Source organism: Mus caroli, unplaced genomic scaffold, assembly GCF_978045245.1.
Source record: "Mus caroli unplaced genomic scaffold, Mus_caroli_1 scaffold_5, whole genome shotgun sequence".
NCBI classification, from domain to species: domain Eukaryota; kingdom Metazoa; phylum Chordata; class Mammalia; order Rodentia; family Muridae; genus Mus; species Mus caroli.
In genome coordinates this window covers 90,870,011-90,892,280 of record NW_028227260.1, presented here as the reverse complement: position 1 = coordinate 90,892,280, position 22,270 = coordinate 90,870,011, and the positions used below count along the sequence as shown (strand labels likewise).

General features: G+C 39.1%; 1 protein-coding gene across 1 annotated transcript; it reads left to right on the top strand.

Annotated features, from left to right (window-relative positions):
- The first annotated feature begins 21,586 nt into the window (after nt 1-21,586).
- Nucleotides 21,587-22,010, top strand: LOC110286628 (histone H3.3A-like). The gene has a single exon (XM_021153122.3). It carries the CDS (start codon nt 21,600-21,602, stop codon nt 22,008-22,010), a length of 411 nt encoding a protein of 136 aa, XP_021008781.2. The 5' UTR covers nt 21,587-21,599.
- The last annotated feature ends 260 nt before the right edge of the window (nt 22,011-22,270 follow it).

Sequence of the window (22,270 nt, the reverse complement as noted above, 5' to 3'; positions counted from 1 at the left end):
TTATGATTCTATGAGGGCCACTTTCATTTAAATCACTACAATCAATTTGACTAAAATTCTACTGTGTGTATATAAGGGTAGAGACTGGTGAAATGTTTCATCTGACAAAATACACACACACACACACACACACACACACACACACACACACACACACACACACAATTTAAATTTTAAAATTCCTATCTGGTGAAATGGCTCAGTTGTTAAGACATAGCTGCTCTTCCAGAGGTCCTGAGTTCAATTCCCAGCAACCACATGGTGGCTCACAGCAATCTATAAGGGTATCCAGTGCTCTCTGCTGGCCTGAGGATATATATGCAGCAGAACACTCGCAAGGATACAATACACACAACTCAAGAAAGTTCACGAGCTGTAGGGCCCAAGTGAGGATGCTTCAATCCTACTTCGGGCAGAGAAGAAATCTATCATGGGGTTGGGGGAGCGTAGGACGTGGGTTAAGGACGGGGATGGAAAAAGGGAACATGACCAGGTATTGGTGTAGGGGGTAGGGAATAGGAGTGAAGCCCCGAAGTCCAGGAAGAATTGGAAACAGTAACCTCAGGAGGGAGGGAGGAGGCAGGGCTCTAGAATCTATCAGAGACCCGGGAGGTGAGAGACTTTCAGTACTCAAGGGAAGAGGGACCTTAGATGAACTGCCTTACAGTGGGGAGAGGAAACTTGTAGAGTCAACCTGCAGTAGAAAGACAGGGCATCAAGTGGAGGGATGGGGTTGCCATCCCATAGTCAAAAACTCTAAACCAGAATTGTTCCTGTCTAAAAAACCCTGCAGGGTTGGTAAAGATCCTTTCCTAAATCTGTTAGTTGCCATTTTGTCCTATTGACAGTGTCCTTTGCCTTATAGAAGCTTTGCAGTTTTATGAGGTCCCATTTGTCTATTCTTGATCTTACAGCACAAGTCATTAGTGTTCTGTTCAGAAATTTTTAGCCTGTGCCCAAACCTTGAAGGCTCTTCCCCACTTTCTTCTCTATAAATTTCAGTGTCTCTGTTTTTACGTGGAGGTCTTTGATCCACTTGGACTTGAGCTATGTACGAGGAGGTAAGAATGGACCAATTCGCATTCTTCTACATGATAACGACCAGTTGTGCCAGCACCATTTGTTGAAAATGCTGTCTTTTCTCCACTGGATGGTTTTAGCTCCCTCGTCAAAGATCAAGTGACCATGGGTGTGTGGGTTCTTTCTGGGTCTTCAATTCTATTCCATTGTTCTACCTGCCTGTCACTGTACCAGTACCATGCAGTTTTTATCACAATTGCTCTGTAGTACAGCTTGAGGTCAGGGATGATGATTCCACCGGAAGTTCATTGTTGCGAATAGTTTTCACTATCATAGGTTATATTTTGTTTTTCCAGATGAATTTACAAATTGCCCTTTCTAACTCTGTGAAGAATTGAGTTGGAATTTTGATGGCAATTGCATTGAATCTGTAGATTACTTTTGAGACGATGGCCATTTTTACTATAATAATCGTGCCAGTGCTTGAGCATGGGAGATCCTTCCATCTTCTGAGACAATATATACAAAGAACTCAGGAAGTTAAACCCCAAAGAAACAAATAACCCTATTAAAATAGGGTACAGTGCCAGGCGTGGTGGCACACGCCTTTAATCCCAGCACTCGGGAGGCAGAGGCAGGCGGATTTCTGAGTTTGAGGCCAGCCTGGTCTACAGAGTGAGTTCCAGGACAGCCAGGGCTATACAGATACAGAGAAACCCTGTCTCAGAAAACCAAAACCAAAAACAACAACAACAAAAAAGAAACAAAAAAAATGGGGTACAGAGCTAAACAAAGAACTCTCAACTGAGGAATATCTAATGGCTGAGAAGCACCTAAAAAAAAAAATGTTCAATACCCTTAATCATTAGGGAAATGCAAATCAAAACAACCCTGAGATTCCACCTCACACCAGTCAGAATGGCTAAGATCAAAAATTCAGGTGACAGCAGATGCTGGCTAGGATGTGGAGAAAGAGGAACACTCCGACATTGCTGGTGGGATTGCAAGCTTGTACAACCATTGTGTAAATATTCCACATTTTCTGTATCCATTCCACTGCTGAGGGACATCTGGGTTCTTTCCAGCTTCTGGCTATTATAAATAAGACTGCTATGAACATAGTGGAGCATGTGTCCTTATTACTAGTTGGAACATCTTCTAGATATATGCCCAGAAGTATTGCAGGATCTTCCAGGAAGAAATATGTCCACTTTTCTGAGGAACCGCCAGACTGATTTCCAGAGTGGTTGTTCAAGCTTGCAATCTTTCTCCACATCCTCGCCAGCATCTGCTGTCACCTGAATTTTTTATCTTAGCCATTCTGACTTGTGTGAGGTGGAATATCAGGGTTGTTTTGATTTGCATTTCCCTGATGATTAAGGATGTTGAACATTTTTTTCAGGTGCTCCTCAACCATTCAGGGGAGAATTATTTGTTTAGCTTTGAGCCGTATTTTTAAATGGGGTTATTTGATTTTCTGGAGTCCACCTTCTTGAGTATTTTATATATATATTGGATAATAGTCCCGTATATGAATTAGGATTGGAAACGATTTTTCCCAATCTGTTGGTGGCCTTTTTGTCTTATTGACACTATCTTTTGCCTTACAGAAGCTTTGTAATTTTACGAGGTCCCATTTGTTGATTCTCCATCTTACTGCACAAGCCATTGCTGTTCTATTCAGGAATTTTTTCCCTGTGCCCATATCTTCGAGGCTTTTCCCCCACTTTCTCCTCTATAAGTTTCACTGTCTCTGGTTTTATGTTGAGTTCCTTGATCCACTTAGATTTGACCTTAGTACAAGGAGATAGGAATGGATCAATTCCCATTCTTCTACATGAGAACTGCCAGTTGTGCCAGCACCATTTGTTGAAAATGCTGTCTTTCTTCCACTGGATGGTTTTAGTTCCCTAGTCAAAGATCAAGTGACCATAGGAGTGTGGGTTCATTTCTGGGTCTTCAATTCTATTCCATTGGCTACTTGTCTGTCCTTATACCAGTACCATGCAGGTTTTTATCACAAATGCTCTGTAGTATAGCTTGAGATCAGGCATGGTGATTCCACCAGTGGTTCTTTTATCGTTGAGAAGAGTTTTTGCTATCCTAGGGTTTTTGTTTTTGTTTTTGTTTTTTTTTTATTCCAGATGAATTTGCAAATTGCCCTTTCTAATTCATGGAAGAATTGAGTTGGAATTCTGATGGGGATTGTATTGAATCTGTAGATTGCTTTTGGCAAGATAGCCATTTTTACTATACTGATCCTGCCAATCCATTAGCATGGGAGATCTTTCCATCTTCTGATATCTTCTTTGATTTCTTTCTTCAGAGACTTGAAGATCTTATCATACCGATCTTTCACTTCCTTAGTTAGAGTCACGCCAAGGCATTTTATATTATTTGTGACTATTGTGAAGGGTGTTGTTTCACTAATTTCTTTCTCAGCCTATTTATCCTTTGTGTAGAGGAAGGCCATTGACTTGTTTGAGTTAATTTTATATCCAGCTACTTCACTGAAGCTGTTTATCAGGTTTAGGAGCTTTTTGGTGGAATTTTTAGGGTCACTTATATATACTATCATATCATCTGCGAGAAGTAATATTTTTACTTCTTCCTTTCTAATTTTTATCCCCTTGATTTCCTTTTGCTGTCGAACTGCTCTGGCTAGGACTTCAAATACTATGTTGAATAAGTAGGGAGAGAGTGGGTAGCCATGAATAGTCCCTGATTTTAGTCAGATTGCTTCCAGCTTCTCACCATTTACTTTGATGTTGGCTATTGGTTTGCCATAGATAGCTTTTATCATGTTTAGGTATGGGCCTCCAATTCCTGATTTTTCCAAGACTTTTATCATGAATGGGTGTTGGATTTTGTCAAATGCATTCTCAGCATCTAATGAGATGATCATGTCGTTTTTGTCTTTGAGTTTGTTTATATAGTGGATTATGATGATGGATTTCCATATATTAAACTATCCCTTCATCCCTCAAATGAAACCTACTTGGCCAGAATGGATGATTGTTCTGATGTGTTTTTGGATTCTAACCGAATTTTTGTATTGATATTCATAAGGGATATTGGTCTGAAGTTCTCATCTTTGTTGGGTTTTTCTGTGGTTTAGGTATCAGAGTAATTGTGGCTTCATAGAATGAATTAGGTAGAGTACCTTCTGCTTCTATTTTGTGGAACAATTTGTGAATTAGAACTGGAATTAGATCTTCTTTGAAGGTCTCATAAAACTCTGCACTAAACTCATCTGGTCCTGGGCTTTTTTTGGTTGGAAGACTATTAATGACTGCTTCTATTTTTTTAGGGGATATAGGACTGTTTAGGTCATTAATCTGATCCCTATTTAACTTTGTTACCAGTTATCTGTCTAGAAATTTGTCTATTTCATCCATGTTCTCGAGTTTTGTTGAGTATAGCCTTTTGTAGAAGGATCTGATGATGTTTGGGATTTCTTCAGGACCTGTTGTCCTGTCTGGCTAAGGGTTTATCTATCTTGTTGAATTTCTCAAAGAACCAGCTCCTCCTTTGTTTGATTCTTTGAATAGTTCTTCTTGTTTCCACTTGGTTGATTTCGACCCTGAGTTTGATTATTTCCTGCTGTCTTACTCCACTTGGGTGAATTTGCTTCCTTTTGTTCTAGAGATTTTAGGTGTGTTGTCAAGCTGCTAGTGTGTGCTCTCTCTAGTTTCTTTTTACAGGCACTCAGAGCTATGAGTTTTCCTCTTAGAAATGCTTTCATTGTGTCCCATAGGTTTGGGTAAGTTGTGGCTTCATTTTCATTAAACTCTAAAAAGTCTTTAATTTCTTTCTTTATTTCTTCCTTGACCAAGTTATCATTGAGGAGAGTGTTGTTCAGTTTCCAAGTGAATGTTGCCTTTCTATTATTTATGTTGTTATTGAAGATCAGCCTCAGTTCATGGTGATCTGATAGGATGCATGGGACAATTTCAATATTTTTGTATCTTTTAAGGCCTGTTTTGTGACCAATTATATGGTCAGTTTTGGAGAAGGTACCATGACAAGCTGAGAAGAAGGTATATCCTTTTGTTTTAGTATAAAATGTTTTGTAGATATTTGTTAAATCCATTTGTTTAATAACTTCTGTTAGTTTCCATATTTCTCTGTTTAGGTTCTGTTTCTAGGATCTGTCCATTAATGAGAGTGGGGTGTTGAAGTCTCCCACTATTATTGTGTAAGTTGCAATGTCTGCTTTGAGCTTTACTAAAGTTTCTTTAAGAATTGTGGCTGACTGGGAAAAACCCAGATGCCCCTCAACAGAGGAATGGATACAGAAAATGTGCTACATTTACACAATAGAGTACTACTCAGCTATTAAAAAGAATGAATTAATGAAATTCCTAGGCAAATGGATGGACCTGGAGGGCACCATCCTGAGTGAGTTAACCGAATCTCAAAAGAACTCACATGATATGTACTCACTTATAAGTAGATATTAGCCCAGATACTTAGAATACCCAAGATATAAGACACAATGTGCAAAACACATAAAACTCAAGAAGAAAGAATACCAAAGTGTGGACACTTTGCCCCTTCTTAGAATTGTGAACAATCACCCATGGAAGGAGTTACAGAGACAAAGTTTGAAGCTGAGACGAAAGTATGGACCATCTAGAGACTGCCATATCCGGGGATCCATCCCATAATCAGCCTCCAAATGCTGACACCATTGCATACACTAGCAAGATTTTGCTGAATGGACCCTGATATAGCTGTCTCTTGTGAGACTATGCTGGGGCCTATCAAACACAGAAGTGGATGCTCACAGTTAGCTATTGGATGGATCACAGGGCCCCCCATGGAGGATCTAGGGATGGTACCCAAGGAGCTAAAGGGATCTGCAACCCTATAGGTGAAACAACAATATGAACTAACTGGAGTATCCCCCCACCCAGGGAACTCCTGTCTCTAGCTGCATATGTATCAGAAGATGGCCTAGTTGGCCATCAGTGGAAAGAGAGCCCCCTATGCCTCAGTATAGGGGAATGCCAGGACCAAGAAGTGGGAGCAGTGGGTAGGGGAGTGGGTTTGGAAGGGTATTAGGGACTTTTGGGATAGCACTGGAAATGCAAATGAAGAAAATACCTAAAAAAAAAAAAAAAAGAAATGTGACTGACCTTGCATTTGGAGCATAGATATTCAGAATTGAGAGTTCATCTTGGAAGAGTTTATCTTTGATGAGTATGAAATGCCCCTCCTTGTCTTTTTTGATGAATTTGGGTTGGAAGTCGATTTTATTCGATATTAGAATGGCTACTCTAACATGTTTCTTCAGACCATTTGTTTGGAAAATTGTTTTCGAACCTTTCACTCTGAGGTAGTGTCTTTTTTTTTTCCCCCCTGAGATGGGTTTTCTGTAAGCAGCAAAATGTTGGGTCTTGTTTGTGTAGCCAGTTGGTTATTCTATGTCTTTTTATTGGGGAATTGAGTCCATTGATATTAAGAGATATTAAGGGAAAGTAATTGTTGCTTCCTATTATTTTTGTTTTTAGAGTTGGCATTCTGTTCTTGTAATTTTAGGTTTGTTGAAGGATTACTTTCTTGTTTTTTCTAGGGTGTAGTTTCTGTCCTTGTATTTTTTTTCTGTTATTATCCTTTGAAGGGCTGGATTTGTGGAAAAATATTGTGTGAATTTGGTTTTGTCATGGAATACTTTGGTTTCTCCATCTATGATAATTGAGAGTTTTGCTGGGTATAGTAGCCTGGGTTGGCATTTGTGTTCTCTTAGGGTCTCTATAACACCTGTCCAGGATCTTCTGATTCTCATAGTCTCTTGTGAGAAGGCTGGAGTAATTCTAATAGGCCTGCCTTTATATGTTACTTCACCTTTTTCCCTTGCTGTTTTTAATATTCAATCTTTATTTAGTGCATTTGTTGTTCTGATTATTATGTGTCAGGAGGAATTTCTTTGCTGGTCCAGTCTATTTGGAGTTCTGTAGGCTTCTTGTATGTTCATGGGCATTTCTTTCTTTAGGTTTGGGAAGTTTTCTTCCATAATTTTGTTGAAGATATTTACTGGCCCTTTAAGTTGAAAATCTTCATTCTCATCTACTCCTATTATCCATAGTTTTGGTCTTCTCATTGTGTCCTTGATTTCCTGGATGTTTTGACTTAGGATCTTTTTGCATTTTGCATTTTTTTTAATTGTTGTGCCCATGTTCTCTATGGAATCTTCTGCACCTGAGATTCCCTCTTCCATCTCTTGTATTCTGTTGCTGATGCTCTCATCTATGGTTCCAGATTTCTTTCTAATGTTTTCTATCTCCAGCGTTGCCTCACTTTGGGTTTTCTTTATTGGTTCTATTTCCCTTTTTAGATCCTGGATCATTTTGTTCAATTCCATCACCTGTTTGGTTGTGTTTTCCTGCAATTCTTTAAGGGATTTTTGTGTTTCCTCTTTAATGTCTTCTACTTGTTTAGCAGTGTTCTCCTGTATTTCTTTAAGTGAGTTATTAAAGTCCTTCTTGATGTCCTCTACCATCATCATGAGGTATGCTTTTAAATCTGGGTCTAGCTTTTCAGGTGTGTTGGGGTATCCAGGACTGGCTGAGGCGGGAGTGCTGGGTTCTGATGATGATGATGAGTGGTCTTGCTTTCTGTTAGTAAGCTTCTTATGTTTGCCTTTAGCCATCTGGTAATCTCTCGATTTAGTTGTTATAGTTTTCTCTGGTTAGAGCTTGTTCCTCCGGTGATTCTGTCAGCCTCTATCAGCCGATCTGGGAGACTAGCTCTCTCCTGAGTTTCAGTGGTCAGAGTACACTCTGCAGGTAAGCTCTCCTCTTGCAGGTAAGGTGCACAGATTGGACCTGCCTCCTGGCAGAAGATGAAGGCCTGAAACAGGGCCTGGCCCAGAAGCTGTGTTGCTTCTGCCTGTCCTAGAAGCTGTGTACCTTCTGTATTTGGCTCTCTCTCCTACACAGTCTAGTCTTTGAGTGATCCAGGAACCAAGATGGCTCCCCCAGGTGCTCAGGCAAAGCCCTCCCAGGCAGGCCAGGCAACTTTCCTCTGGCAGGGAAGGTACCTGGATGTCTGGAGCCCAAAACGGGGTCAGCCCCAGAAGCTGTGTGGCTTCTGCCTGTCCCAGAAGCTGTTACCTTCTGTAGTCCACACTCTGACCTGTGCAAACTAGTCTCTGAGGCGTACGTTTTTCTTTATTGTCATTGCTAAATTGAAAAGCATACTTAATTGAAAAAGATATTTGTTAGAAATAATATTTTATGGCCCATTTCCAAAGGTTCCTTAAACCCCTTTGGGCTACAAATGAATATAAACTCCTTAACTCCTGTTAATGACTGCTAGTTTGGCTATGGGTGTTTACCCTAGTAACCCTACTCAATCTTAATTTATATTGGAAAATTACTAGCAGCCAAACTTTGTTACAAGGTCATGAATCTGATAAGTTTTCCAGTAAATTGTTCTTAATACATTGTGTTAGTTAGAGTTGCTATTGCTGCCACAAAACACCATGACCAAAAAGCAAGTTGGGGTGGAAAACATTTATTTGGTTTACACTTTCACATTACTGTTCATGGTCGAATGAAGTCAGGACAGGAACTCAAACAGGGCAGGAATCTGGAGTCAAAAGCTGATGAGGAGCCCATAAAAGGATGCTGTATACTCGCTTGCTTCCTATTGCTTGCTCAGACTGTTTTCTTATAGAACCCAGGGTGACACCACTCACAATGGGCTACTCCTCCCCTAACAATCATAAATTTAAAAAAAATGCCTTACAGCTGGACCTTATGGAGGCATTTTCTCAATTAAGGTTCCCTCCTTTCTGAAGTCTCTAGTTTTTATATTAAGTTGAAACAAGACTGGTTAGTACAACTTACTTCATGTCTTCTTCTTCTTCCTCTTCCTTTTCCTCTTCCTCTTCTTCCTCTTCTTCCTCCTCTTCCTCTTCTTCCTCTTCTTCCTCTCCTTCTTCATCTTCTTCTTCCTCTTCTTCTTCCTCTCCTTCTCCTCCTCCTCCTCCTCCTCCTCCTCCTCCTCCTCCTTCTTCTTCTTCTTCTTCTTCTTCTTCTTCTTCTTCTTCTTCTTCTTCTTCTTCTTCTTCTTCTTCTTCTTCTTCTTCTCCTCCTCCTCCTCCTTCTCCTCCTCCTCCTCCTCCTCCTTCTTCTTCTCCTCCTCCTCCTTCTCCTCCTCCTTCTTCTCCCCCTCCTCCTCCTCCTTCTTCTTCTCCTCCTCCTCCTTCTTCTTCTCCTTCTTCTTCTCCTCCTCCTCCTCCTCCTCCTCCTCCTCCTCCTCCTTCTTCTTCTTCTTCTTCTTCTTCTTCTTCTTCTTCTTCTTCTTCTCCTTCTCCTTCTCCTTCTCCTTCTCCTTCTCCTTCTCCTTCTTCGTCTTCTTCGTCTTCTTCGTCTTCTTCGTCTTCTTCTCCCCCCACACATGCAGAGAGAAAGAGAGAGAGAGAGAGCAAAAAAGGTTATTATCCCATAAAATTTCCTTTCTTTTTTATTAGATATTTCCTTTATTTACATTTCAAATGTTATTCCCTTTCCTAGTTTCCTCTCTGTAAACCCCCTATCTCCTTCACCTCCCACCTCCCACCTCCCCCTGCTCACCAACCAACTCACTCCTGCTAGAGTTTTGGCTAAAACTGGGCTGCATTTTTATTATAGGCTCTCTTCATAGTGCCAAGCTTCAACTTCTCTGCATGACCCCTTCAGTCTTGGGCCTTCAACTGCTACTGAGGCAGACACTTCACTGATAGCCTCTTTTGCTTCTCATAGTGCTCAAGCCTCAGCTCCTTTCCATGTCAATAATTCTAGTCTCTTCATACTCACCAATAATTTCTCAGCTCCAGATGACCAGCATTAATTATCCCAGCAAAGCAAAGGTTTCACTCTAGTAGTTCTGGTAACTTGTTAACCACAGCTGATTCTTCAGCCTCAGCTATACATAATGACAAAATCATAAGTAACAAGAGCAAACAGCCTGAGAGAGTCTTTAACCTTCTCTTTGAAATTTCACAATTTGGGCCTTATCCTCCCACAGAACTTCCCAATGAGCTCTCAACACTCAATGGCTTCTCCTGCCCAAAGTTCCAAAGTACTTTCATGATCCTTCCAAATAATATGTTCAGATCTATCACAGCAATACCCCACTACACTCATACCAACTTCTGTCTTAGTTAGGGTTACGATTGATGCAATTAAACACCATAACCAAAGTACAAGTTGGGGAGGAAATTTGTGTATCTCTAGTTTATGTGTGAAGTTGAAATAAGACTAGCCAATACAGAAATTGAGTATACTTACACACAGGTTGTTTTGTAGATAAAATGGCAAAAAAATAATAGAGAGAAAGGTAAGAACATACTCTGATAACATGGAAAGGAAAGAAGCAGTAAGGACAGTGTTAATGGTTATTGAGATTTTTCTCTGCCTCAGTGAGCCATTGTAGGCTGACACCTAACTGACTTTGCAAAGTCATAAGATAAACTCTTTACATTCAATACTTATTTAAAGAGGACCTTTGGTAGGTTCATGTTTATTGGTGAAATTGATAAAATTGCTTAAATGGTTTTATTATAACATCCCATAAGCAAAAACACCTAGAAAACTTTAGATTTGTTTACAAAGTTCACTTAAAGTTGTAATCTGAGAAACTATGTTGAGCTATAGAATTTTTATATGTTTTATTTCCAACAGAGAAAATAACTCAAAAGTGGATAAATAATCCAAAATTGTGATTTGGAGACATAGAAGAATAAATAAAACAGATAAATATTGAAGACAAAAAGAAGCATCAGAGTGCAAGGGCTAGTTTTGTAGCTTAGTAGTATACAATAGAAAGAAGTCATACACCATGTAGCTATAACTCTTATATAAAACCCATTCTGCTCTAAAGACCCACAGCTCGTAGTTCTGAAAAGCGAAGAGAATTGGAAATTGAGGTGACACTAAGAAGGAAAGTTAGGGAGAGTTCAACCAATTCTTTCTATAAGTGTTCTTCAATATGATAGCTAACTGCTGACCCACAAATTAACACAGCTCAATGAGAAAGAACTGAATTTTAAAATATGCCAAATCATGATATTTGAACTAGTCTGAAATCATTACACAATACTCCTAACTAAAAACAAAACCACTAACCAACAAAAACAACAAAAACCAAAACCACAGCAAAATTAGCTTTTTTTGTGAAACATGGTCTCAATATGTAGCCCTGGGTGTCCTGAGACTATGTAGTTCAGGTTGGCTTTGGAGTCACAGAGATTCTCCTGCCTCTGCCTCCCTAGTGCTGCAATTAAATTTGTGTGCCAATGTGATCAGCCTTCAAATCTGGTCCAAAATTTCTATTTTAATGACAGATGATATTCATAGGGGTATGATGACAATTACTTTATACTTAGGATAAAAAAATCTGTATTTCTCAAACTATTCATCATTCATATTTTCTTTCTTCTTCCAACCCGGTATTATTGTATTTTGCATTATCTTCCAACCCTCATTTCCCTTTAGGGGCAGTCTTCTAGATACTATTAAGTTAAGAAATCCATTAGTTTACACAGGAAAAAAATTGGTGAGATGGTTAAAAAGTAGGGAGGAACACACACCGAGGATGCATATATGTCAGAACAATCTTGAATAAAGGTAGCAGAAACTGTAGTCTCAGTCTTAATAGATGCCCCCCCAAATGATTACCCTCTCTTAAATGATTTTCTGGAAACATTAGGAAATAACATGAAATATGTTTAACTGTCACAACATTGCTGCTTATGCTCTTACAAGCAATTCACATTGTTTAAATGGATGTTACAAAGAAGATGTTCAGGGGATTATTGCTTTCTATCACTTTTTATTATGTTGCAGTATCTCTTTGGGACACTGTTTATTGGACACTCCTTTTTATTTTGATCTCATGGTAAGAGCAGATGTCTTGAATGTGATGATCTCTGTGAATACTCGCTTTCTTCTTTTGCTTTCAATTAAAATTCAAAACACACATGTGGAGGTTTTCCCTTCTTTTTGCCTCTTAAATATTTAATGGCGACTCAGCAGCTAAAAAGAAAAGCTGAAAAAGCACATCAATATTGTGACACAGGCCATTTTTTTTCCAGTTTTGAAAGATGACATTCATAATAACATGACCCCTCTCTATTTCTTTCCATTTTATCCTTCCACAGCTAGTTTTTCATGTTCACAGCAGATCTTTGCATGGCTTCTTAGATTATTTCTCACAGTTCTCAGAACAAAGAATAATTGTGCCCCAAGGCTGATGGAACAATGACAGTTGTGCTTCATTTGATTTAAAAGTGCATCATTGTTTCTACTTTGTGCATTTGCTGCCTTTCTGCTTTCCTTCCAGAGTTCCTTATCATATAAAATGTTTGCTCCTAAGTTACTGAAACACACACTGTAAATAAGCATTTTATTTCTCTCTTCAGTACAGGTGCCAAATGCAAGTCATTCAATAATTCTGTAATGAAGCATATTAAGCACTCAATGCCATTTATGGTACTCAAGGAATTGTTGTAACATGCTAACAAAACTGTCTCTAGCAAAGGTCTCCACAATCACCCTTACATCTGGAGAGTCACCTGAAAGGCTCACAAGACTCAGTGCACACGATTAAAACTGAATGTAGATCACAAAATTGTGTACAGATCTTCATGTTCTCTCTTCTCTCCCTCCCTCCCTTCCTCCCTCCCTCCCTCCTTCCCTCCCTCTCTCCCACCTTCCCTCCATCTTTCTCTTCCTCTCCCCTCTCCCTCTCCTCTCCCTCCACCCTCTCTCTCCTCTTCCCTCTCTTTCCTTCTCCCTTTCTCAGAGAGATCACACAGGATATATTCTTCTATCATCATCAAACACTCAGCAATTTTTGCAATGAGATTCTGCTAAAAGAATCCTGGCATAGAAAGTACCCAGGACTTTTACCAATACTTTTCCAAGTATATATTCTCTACTTGTCATATATCAAAATACCAGACTCCCAAAAGACAAGCAAGATTTCAGTATTAAGAACAATGTTTAAGACTGGCAAGATGTCTCTGTGGGTAAATGGCACTTGCAATCCTGAGAGCAATCCCTGAAACCCACATGATAAAAAGGAGAAGTGATTTTTGCCAGTTGCCCTCAGACCTCCACATATGAGCTCTGGCATACATATCCACCCTAAGCTCTTTGCACACAAATGAATAAATAAAAGTAAAAATCAACTAAATGAACATTGTTTAGGTAGGTTGGGTACACTGAGTGACATTTAAAAGTTCTGGGAATAGTGGTAGCCTACCTGCCATTCAACAGACAATCTTTATAAATGTATTCTTTAAAAAACAAAACAAAACAAAACAAAACAAAACAAAACAGTATTTTTGTTTCTTCTTTCACAGTTTTATATACTTATACAATGTACTTTATATTTTTATTTTAGTTTTTGAAATTAAATAAGTTAAACATAACTGTATAATTTCCTCCTCTCCTCCTTCCAGTGTATTTATCCCACCAGCTCTTTCTCAAAATTTATGGCCCTCTTATGTTAGTTGTTGTGATATATTTAATTATTCATATATCTATATGTAAATGATATGGATAACTAATTGAGGGGATTTTCCTTATGGAAGACTATTTTTTTTCCAATCTCAGCATCCTTCAGATGCCTGTAGATCTTTGACTAAGAAATTCTATTTTATGTTACAATGTCCACTTGTGTTGTCTTTGTTTAGGTTTTATTTAGGCAGTTATGCTGATAAAACTTCATGGGTAGCTTCTCCGACATCTCTAGTAGATAAAAACTTTCTGTTCTGTAAACCGTATTACATATTCTTATTTTGGGCTGTCCTACCACTTACAGTCTACACATTTCCACTTAAACCTTTAATTCTAAAAAGTGCTCCTACTCCATGCCGTTTGTGTTGTACTATTCCTTCCAATTACATTCCTGTTGTTGTTCCTTAGGTTGGGAGATTGCAGATTTCATAAGAATTTTCTTTATATTCTTCATTTTGGTTACACCTTTTACCATCCCCTCATTTTCCCATATCCTGTGCACTTCATGATGGTTAATTTATCTGTGGAGGTCCCTTGAATGTGTTTAGTCTAAAATATTTTTTCAGTATCCCCTGTAGAGCTGTCTTTGTAGTCATAAATTCCTTTAACCTGCTTTTATTATATAAAGTTTTTGACTATCCTTCAATTTATAGATAGCTTTGCTGGGTATAATAATCTGGGTTGACAGTTGTGGTCCTTCAGAACTTGAAGTACATCTTTCTAGTCCTTCTGGCTTTAAATTTTCTAATAAGTTTCCCAGGCAGAGCCAGCTCCAGGCCACTTTGGGCACGAATTCGGTGGATGGTCCCACGGTGCCCAGAGGACTCTCCACACTGCAGGCACCTTAGCATGCCCAGGATCTTAGGATCACTGGTGAGTGGAGCCCAACATCTGTTCCAAACCAATCGTGATGGGCCTGTGTAAGCAGGAGCAAGGAGACAGGAGCCCTGTGTGACCAGCGGCTTTGGTTCCTTCTGATCGGTGCTGGTATACTTGGTTTTGAACACTCCAGACAATCCCACGGTACACAGAGAAGACACCATTTCCAAGCACTGTAACATGCCCAGGATCTTAGAATTCCAGGATATCAGGATACTAGGAGTTTGGTCACACCAGGATCTCAGGGGCTCAGAGGAAGCTTGACTGCCAAGAACTCTGACACACCCAGAATCTCAGGTTTACAGGATCCAAGAATCATAGGATTACAGAAAAAGCTGAACTCTGAGAAGACCTGAATCCACCGAAATTATAGGAAGGGCAGGCTCCAATCAGATAAATTGAGGGTAGAAAGCACTTGAGATAATCAGATGGCATGAGGCAAGCATAAGAACAGAATAATCAGAAACCAAGTTTACTTTGTATAATCAGAACCAAACTCTTCCACCATAGTAAGTACTGGATACACCATCACACCAGAAAAGCAAGATATGGATCTAACGTCACTTCCCATGTTGATGATGGAGGACTTTAAGAAGGAAATAAATAAGCTCCCTTAAAGAAATACAGATGACTACAGGTAAACAGCTAAAAGCCCTTAAAGAGGAAACACACACACAAAAAAAAGTTAAAGAGTTACAGGAAAACACTACAAAACAGGTGAAAGAATTGAACAGAACAATCCAGGATGTAAAAATGGAACAGAAACAATAAAGAAATCATAAAGGGAGGCAACTCTGTAGATAGAAATCCTAGGAATGAAATCAGGAACTATAGATGCAAGCATCAGCAACAGAATACAAGAGATGGGAGACAGAATCTCAAGTACAGAGAAGACTCCATAGAAAACATGGACACAACAATCAAAGAAAATGCAAAATGCAAAAAGTTCCTAAGTCAAAACATCCAGGAAATCCAGGACACAATGAGAAGACCAAACCTATGGACAATAGAAATAGATGAGAATGAAGATTTTCAACTTAAAGGGCCAGTAAATATCTTCAACAAAATTATAGAAGAAAACTTCCCTAACCTAAAGAAAGAGATGCCCATGAATATACAAGAAGACTACAGAACTCCAAATAGACTGGACCAGCAAAGAAATTCCTCCTGACACATAATAATCAGAACAACAAATGCACTAAAGAAAGATAGAATATTAAGAGCATTAAGGGAAAAAGGTCAAGTAACATATAAAGGCAGACCTATTAGAATTACACCAGACTTCTCACCAGAGACTATGAAAGCCAGAAGATCCTGGACACATGTTATACCGACCTTAAGACAACACAAATGCCAGCCGAGGCTACTATATCCAGCAGAATTCTCAATTACCGTAGATGGAGAAACCAAAGTATTCCATGACAAAACCAAATTCAAACAATATATTTCCACGAATCCAGCCCCTCAAAGGATAATAATGGGAAAACACCAACACAAGGATGGAAACTATAGCTAGGTGGTGGTGGCACATGCCATTAATCCCAGCACTTGGGACGCAGAGGCAGGCAGATTTATGAGTTTGAGGCAGCCTGGTCTACAAAGTGAGTTCCAGGACAGCAAGGGCTAAACAGAGAAACTCTGTCTTGAAAAACAAAAACAAAAACAAAAACAAAAACAAAACAAACAAAAGGATGGAAACTATACCCTATAAAAAGCAAGAAAGTAATTCTTCAACAAACCTAAAAGAAGATAGCCACAAGAACAGAATTGCAGTTCTAACAACAAAAATAGCAGGAAACAACAATTACTTTTCTTTAACATCTCTTAATATCAACGCCCTCAATTCCCTAACAAAATGAAATAGACTAACTGACTGGCTACACATACAATACCCAACAATTTGCTGCATACAGGAAACCCAACTCAGGGACAGTGACAGACACTACCTCAGAGTGAAAGGCTGGAAAACAATTTTCAAAGCAAAAGTTCTGAAGAAACAAGCTGAAGTAGCCATTCTAATGTTGAATAAAATCAACCTCCAACCCAAAGTTATCAAAAAAGACAAGGAAAGGCACTTCATACTCATCAAAGGTAAAATCTTCCAAGAGGAACTCTCAATTCTGAATATCTATGCTCCAAACGCAAGGGCATCCACATTAATTAAAGAAACTTTAGTAAAGCTGAAAGCACACATTGCACCATACACAATATTAATGAGAGAATTTAACACCCCATTCTCATTAATGGACAGATCCTGGAAACAGAAACTAAACAGAGACACAATGAAAATAACAGAACTTATTAAACAAATGGATTTAACAGATATAATATGGAAATTATCCCATGCATCCTATCAGATCACCAAGGCTGATCTTCAATAACAACATAAATAATAGAAAACCCACATACACGTGGAAGCTGAACAACACTCTACTCAATGATAACTTGGTCAAGGAAGAAATAAAGAAAGAAATTAAAGACTTTTTGTAGTTTAATGAAAATGAAGCCACAACATACCCAAACTTATGGGACACAATGAAAGCAATCCTAAGAGGAAAACTCATACCCTTGAGTGCCTCCAAAAAGAGACTAGAGAGAGCACACACGAGCAGCTTGACAGCACACCGAAAAACTCTAGAACAAAAGGAAACAAACACACCCAAGAGGAATGGATGGCAGGAAATAATCAAACTCAGGACTGAAATCAACCAAAACATCATCACATCCTACTACAAAAGGCTATACTCAAGAAAACTGAAAAACCTGGATGAACTGGACAGTTTCCTCGGCTTCATCCCAGGGATGCACGGATGGTAATATACAGAAATCCATGAACATAATCCACTACATAAACAAACTCAAAGATAAAAAGCACATGATCATCTTGTTAGATGTTGAGAAAGCATTTAACAAAATCCAACACCCATTCATGATAAAAGTCTTGGAAAGATCAGCAATTCAAGGCCCATACCTAAACATAATAAAAGCAATATACAGCAAACCAGTAGCCAACATTTAACTAAATGGAGAGAAACTGTAAGCATTCCCACTAAAATCAGGCACTAGACAAGGCTGCCCACTCTCTCCCTCCCTCTTAAATATAGTATTTGATATCCTAGCCAGAGGAATTAGACAACAAAAAGAGATCAAGGGGATACAAATTGGAAAGGAAGAAATCAAAATATCACTCTTTGCAGATGATAAGATAGTATTTATAAGTGACCCTAAAAATTCCACCAGAGAACTCCTAAACCTGATAAACAGCTTCAGTGCAGTAGGTGGATATAAAATTAACTCAAACAAATCAGTGGCCTTTCTCTACACAAATGATAATCAGGCTGAGAAAGAAATTAGGGAAACAACACCCTTGACAATAGTCACAAATAATATAAAATACCTTGGTGTGACTCTAACTAAGGAAGTGAAAGATCTATATGACAAGAACTTCAAGTCTCTGAAGAAAGAAATTAAAGAAGATCTCAAAAGGTAGAAAGATCTCCTATGGTCATGGATTGGCTGGATTAATATAGTAAAAAGTGGCTATCTTGATGAAAGCAATCTACAGATTCAATGCAATCCCCATCAAAATTCCAACTCAATTCTTCACAGAGTTAGAAAGGACAATTTGCAAAATTCATCTGGAATAACAAGAAACCTAGGATAGCAAAAACTATTCTCAACAATAAAAGAAACTCTGGTGGAATCACCTTGCCTGACCTCAAGCTGTACCACAGAGCAATTGTGATAAAAACTGCATGGTACTGGTACAGTGACAGACATGTAGATCAATGGAATAGAATCGAAGACCCAGAAATAAACTCACACATCTATCGTCACTTGATCTTTGACAAGGGAGCTAAAACCATCCAGTGGAAAAAAAGACAGCATTTTCAACAAATGGTGCTGGCTCAATGAGTTCTAAATCAAGGTAGACCAGTGCTGACCTGAAGGAACCTGAGCCACTGATTGGGAGGGGTTCCTGTGTCTGTGCTCCAGCTGTCTCCAGGCACCCTGGTTCTGTTGGAACAAATGTTGTGTTCCACTCACTAGTGATTCTAAGATCCTGGGTATGCTAGGGTGCCTGTGAGGTGGAGAGTCCTTTGGAGATAGTGGAATGTCCGCTGAGTTCGAGCCCAAGTTTTTTTACCCTTCTTCTTTTACTTCTCCATCCCTCTAGTAATTCTAAGTATTCTTAGTAATGTTTTTCTTTTGACTCTTACCCAAGTCAATTATACTATCTTTTTAATTTTTTTCTTTTCTTTTTGAGAATTTCACATATATAATTAAATCTACTCTATTTTTCCAAATCCTCCCAGTACCTCCCTTCCTAATTTCATGTCACCTTGTTTTTGTTTTTGTTTTGTTTTGTAAATTACTAAGTCCAGTTAGTACTAATAATTTATGTTTGGGTGAGGGACCATTCATTGGAGCACTGGAATCTGACAGTGACCACACCTTCAAAGAGAATAATTCTCCTCTCTCTCAGCAATTACCAGCAACCATCAGCTTCTCAGTGAAGCATAGAAACTGTGATCACAAGCCGGGCGTGGTGGCGCACGCCTTTAATCCCAGCACTCGGGAGGCAGAGGCAGGCGGATTTCTGAGTTCGAGGCCAGCCTGGTCTACAAAGTGAGTTCCAGGACAGCCAGGGCTATACAGAGAAACCCTGTCTCGAAAAAACCAAAAAAAAAAAAAAAAAAAAAAAAAAAAAAAAAAAAGAAACTGTGATCACCTTTGTCATCTGTGCTGGGGTGTTGGCCAGTTTATCTATACGTACAAATAAAAAGGTTTTGAAAGTTGTTTGACAACATGAACATTCAGAAAAATAACAAAAACAAGGTCTACACTAAAACCTATGCCTTCCCTTGGCATAGGTTTTTGAATAGATTTATCATGCTAGGCATAGAATTCGCTCCTGTGGCGCAGGCCTCAAATCTCATTAGCAAGAAGTTAAGTTACTCCATAATAGGCATGTCATTATTGAAGCAAGAGGCACATCTCCCTTGGCTGGTAAATATCAAAACATGCAAAGTCTAGTGCTGAGCAAGACTAGTTATGTCTTTCCACCCCTGAAGCCTGTGAAAACAAAACACGAGAGAGGAAATTTCCTGGTTAGTTTGACTTTGATGGCTCTATGCCCTGCAGTCAAAGATATAGTCTTTAGTAAAGTAATAAAAAAATTTAAAATAAGTCTAAGTTATTAAAAAGTTTTTGAAGCCTTATTATGTGACAAGATGTTTCCTGGGGAGCCATAACATAAACCCATCTATTCACCCCACATGACAGAACAAAATACAGCCTAACACCAATGTCCAACTTGGTGAACCAACAACTTTTACTATGGTTACTTACAGGTATATGGGAGAGGGATTACTTACAAGAGCAAAAATATATCAAAGATAGCTGTAGCACAAGGCCCACCCCAGTACAGGTGACAGTTCACAAAAACTGGGAACCTGGAGCACATTTCATACCTGCAGGTAGCTCAACCAGATTTCTTGAAACTAATTTTGAATTATTTACCTTTGGCTTAAGAAGATTCCCTGCAAGATGGAGTGTTTTGATCTCAATGGAAAGTATTATTCAACAGCCCCCTTTTTTTATTAGTTTCTTTATTTACATTTCAAATGTTATTCCCTTTTTTGGTTTCCCTTCCTAAAACCTATATCCCATCCCCCCCTCATCTTGCTTATCAACCCACCCAATCCCGCTTCCCAGTCCTGGCATTCCAGAGCTCCCAGGGGCTAAACCAGCAACAAGAGTACACATGGAGGGACCCATGGCTCCAGCTGCATATATAGCAGAGGATGGCCTTGTTGGACATCAATGGGAGGAGAGGCCCTTGGTCCTGAGAACACTTGGTACAACAGCCTTTTGTTGAAACATTTTCTCCTCCTTTAAAGGGAACAGTGTAACAATAAGGTGCTCTATCCTCTTGGGAAGTTAAAACATTTTCAGTCTAATCACATGTATTCATTCATACACCCCTTTCATAATGAATGTAAAATTAATGTATTTCAGGATGGGATCTCAACATTGACTACTTTTTCAATGTAACTGAGTAAAAGTTAGTACTGTTTACCCTATAGGACAAGGAAGGATGATATTAACTATATGATATCTTTCTCCATCTAAGTATAAACAAAAGCAATATAAATTTATCTGTGTAGTCTTTCCATATCTCTTTTCGTGGGTAGTAGCACTTGGTAACCTTGGCCATTTTCATTTTCCTACAGAAATTAAGCACAGACATTTGACTTGCTTTAGCCAAAGGAATGTGAGTAAAAGTGACTTATTTCTAGGATATAGTCATGTGTCATTTTTTTTTCTGTGCCATAATAATAGTAACTGTAACATAGACATATACATATAAAGCTTATTTCTCAGGAGAAGTCTAAAGTACTATACCACTGACTCTTCTTTTCCTGATTCCTCCTAAATAGGGTTATGAAAGCAGAAAAAAAAAATAAATTTCACCAAACCCATTGTATGGTAAGGTAATCCTGGAGGGACTCTGGCCAGCCTGAGCATGGTAAGCAAAGCACTGACAGGTCTTGCTCTTCTTTTCAATTCCCTCTGCCTTGCTAAAAAGTGTTAGATTATTATATTCCTTAAGTTAGCCATCAAGGTCTGCTCCCTTATTTGGCTACTTCCTCCTACTGAGGCTGACTACCAAGGTCCAGCTATCAATGTATTGAAGTCCATCAGTCAAAAATTCTCATTGGCTTACCTAATTAACCTGTCCAACAAAAATGAAAATATATCATCCTAATGCAGAGTTTCTCCTTGTACCTTTATAAACCTCCATTTCTCTATGTGCCACATCTATCTCCTCTCTATTCAGAAACAATCTTTGTTCCATTTGGGCCCTTAATCCACTCCCTTGCCCACTTTCTCCCTTCTCCTATGTTTTCTTCCACTTCTCCCTCTTATTCTCTCCTGTCTTTGTCTCTTATTTCCATCCCTCTGTTCTGGGGCAAATAATTCTCCTTTGGGCTTGATAACTTGGTCATGAGGGGTCTTGAGCCAATACCGTTCCTAACAAAACCAAATTAATGGCGACATATTATAAGCTTGGAAATTGTTGGTATGTGCTACCACTATAAAAATGATAAGCAAGTGCTCCTCTCGCTTGCCGAGCTCCAGCCGAAGGAAAAGGGGGGTAAGTAAAGAGGTGTCCATACCATGGCTCCTACAAAGCAGACTGCCCGCAAATCCACCGGTGGTAAAGCACCCAGGAAACAACTGGCTACAAAAGCCGCTGGCAAGAGTGTGCCCTCTACTGGAGGGGTGAAGAAACCTCATCGTTATAGACCTGGTACTGTGGCACTCCGTGAAATCAGACGCTATCACAAGTCCACTGAACTTCTGATCCACAAGCTCCCCATTCAGTCTCTGGTGCGAGAAATTGCTCAGGACTTCAAAACAGATCTGCTCGTCCAGAGTGCAGCTATTGGTGTTTTACAGGAGGCAAGTGAGGCCTATCTGGTTGGCCTTTTTGAAGATACCAATCTGTGTGTTATCCATGCCAAACGTGTAACAATTATGTCAAAAGATATCCAGCTAGCATGCCACATACGCGGAGAACATGCTTAAGAGTCCACTATGAGGGGAAACATTTCATTCTCAAATTTTTTTTTTCCTTTTCTTCCTGTTATCAGTAGTTCTGAATGTTAGATATTTTTTCCATGGGGTCAAAGATACCTAAGTATATGATTGCGAGTGGAAACATAGGGGACAGAATCAGGTATTTGCATTTCTCCACATTCATTTGTGTGTGAATTTTTAATATAGATGCAAGATGTAAAGCATTAATGCAAGCAAAATGTTTCAGTGAACACATTTCAACAGTTCAA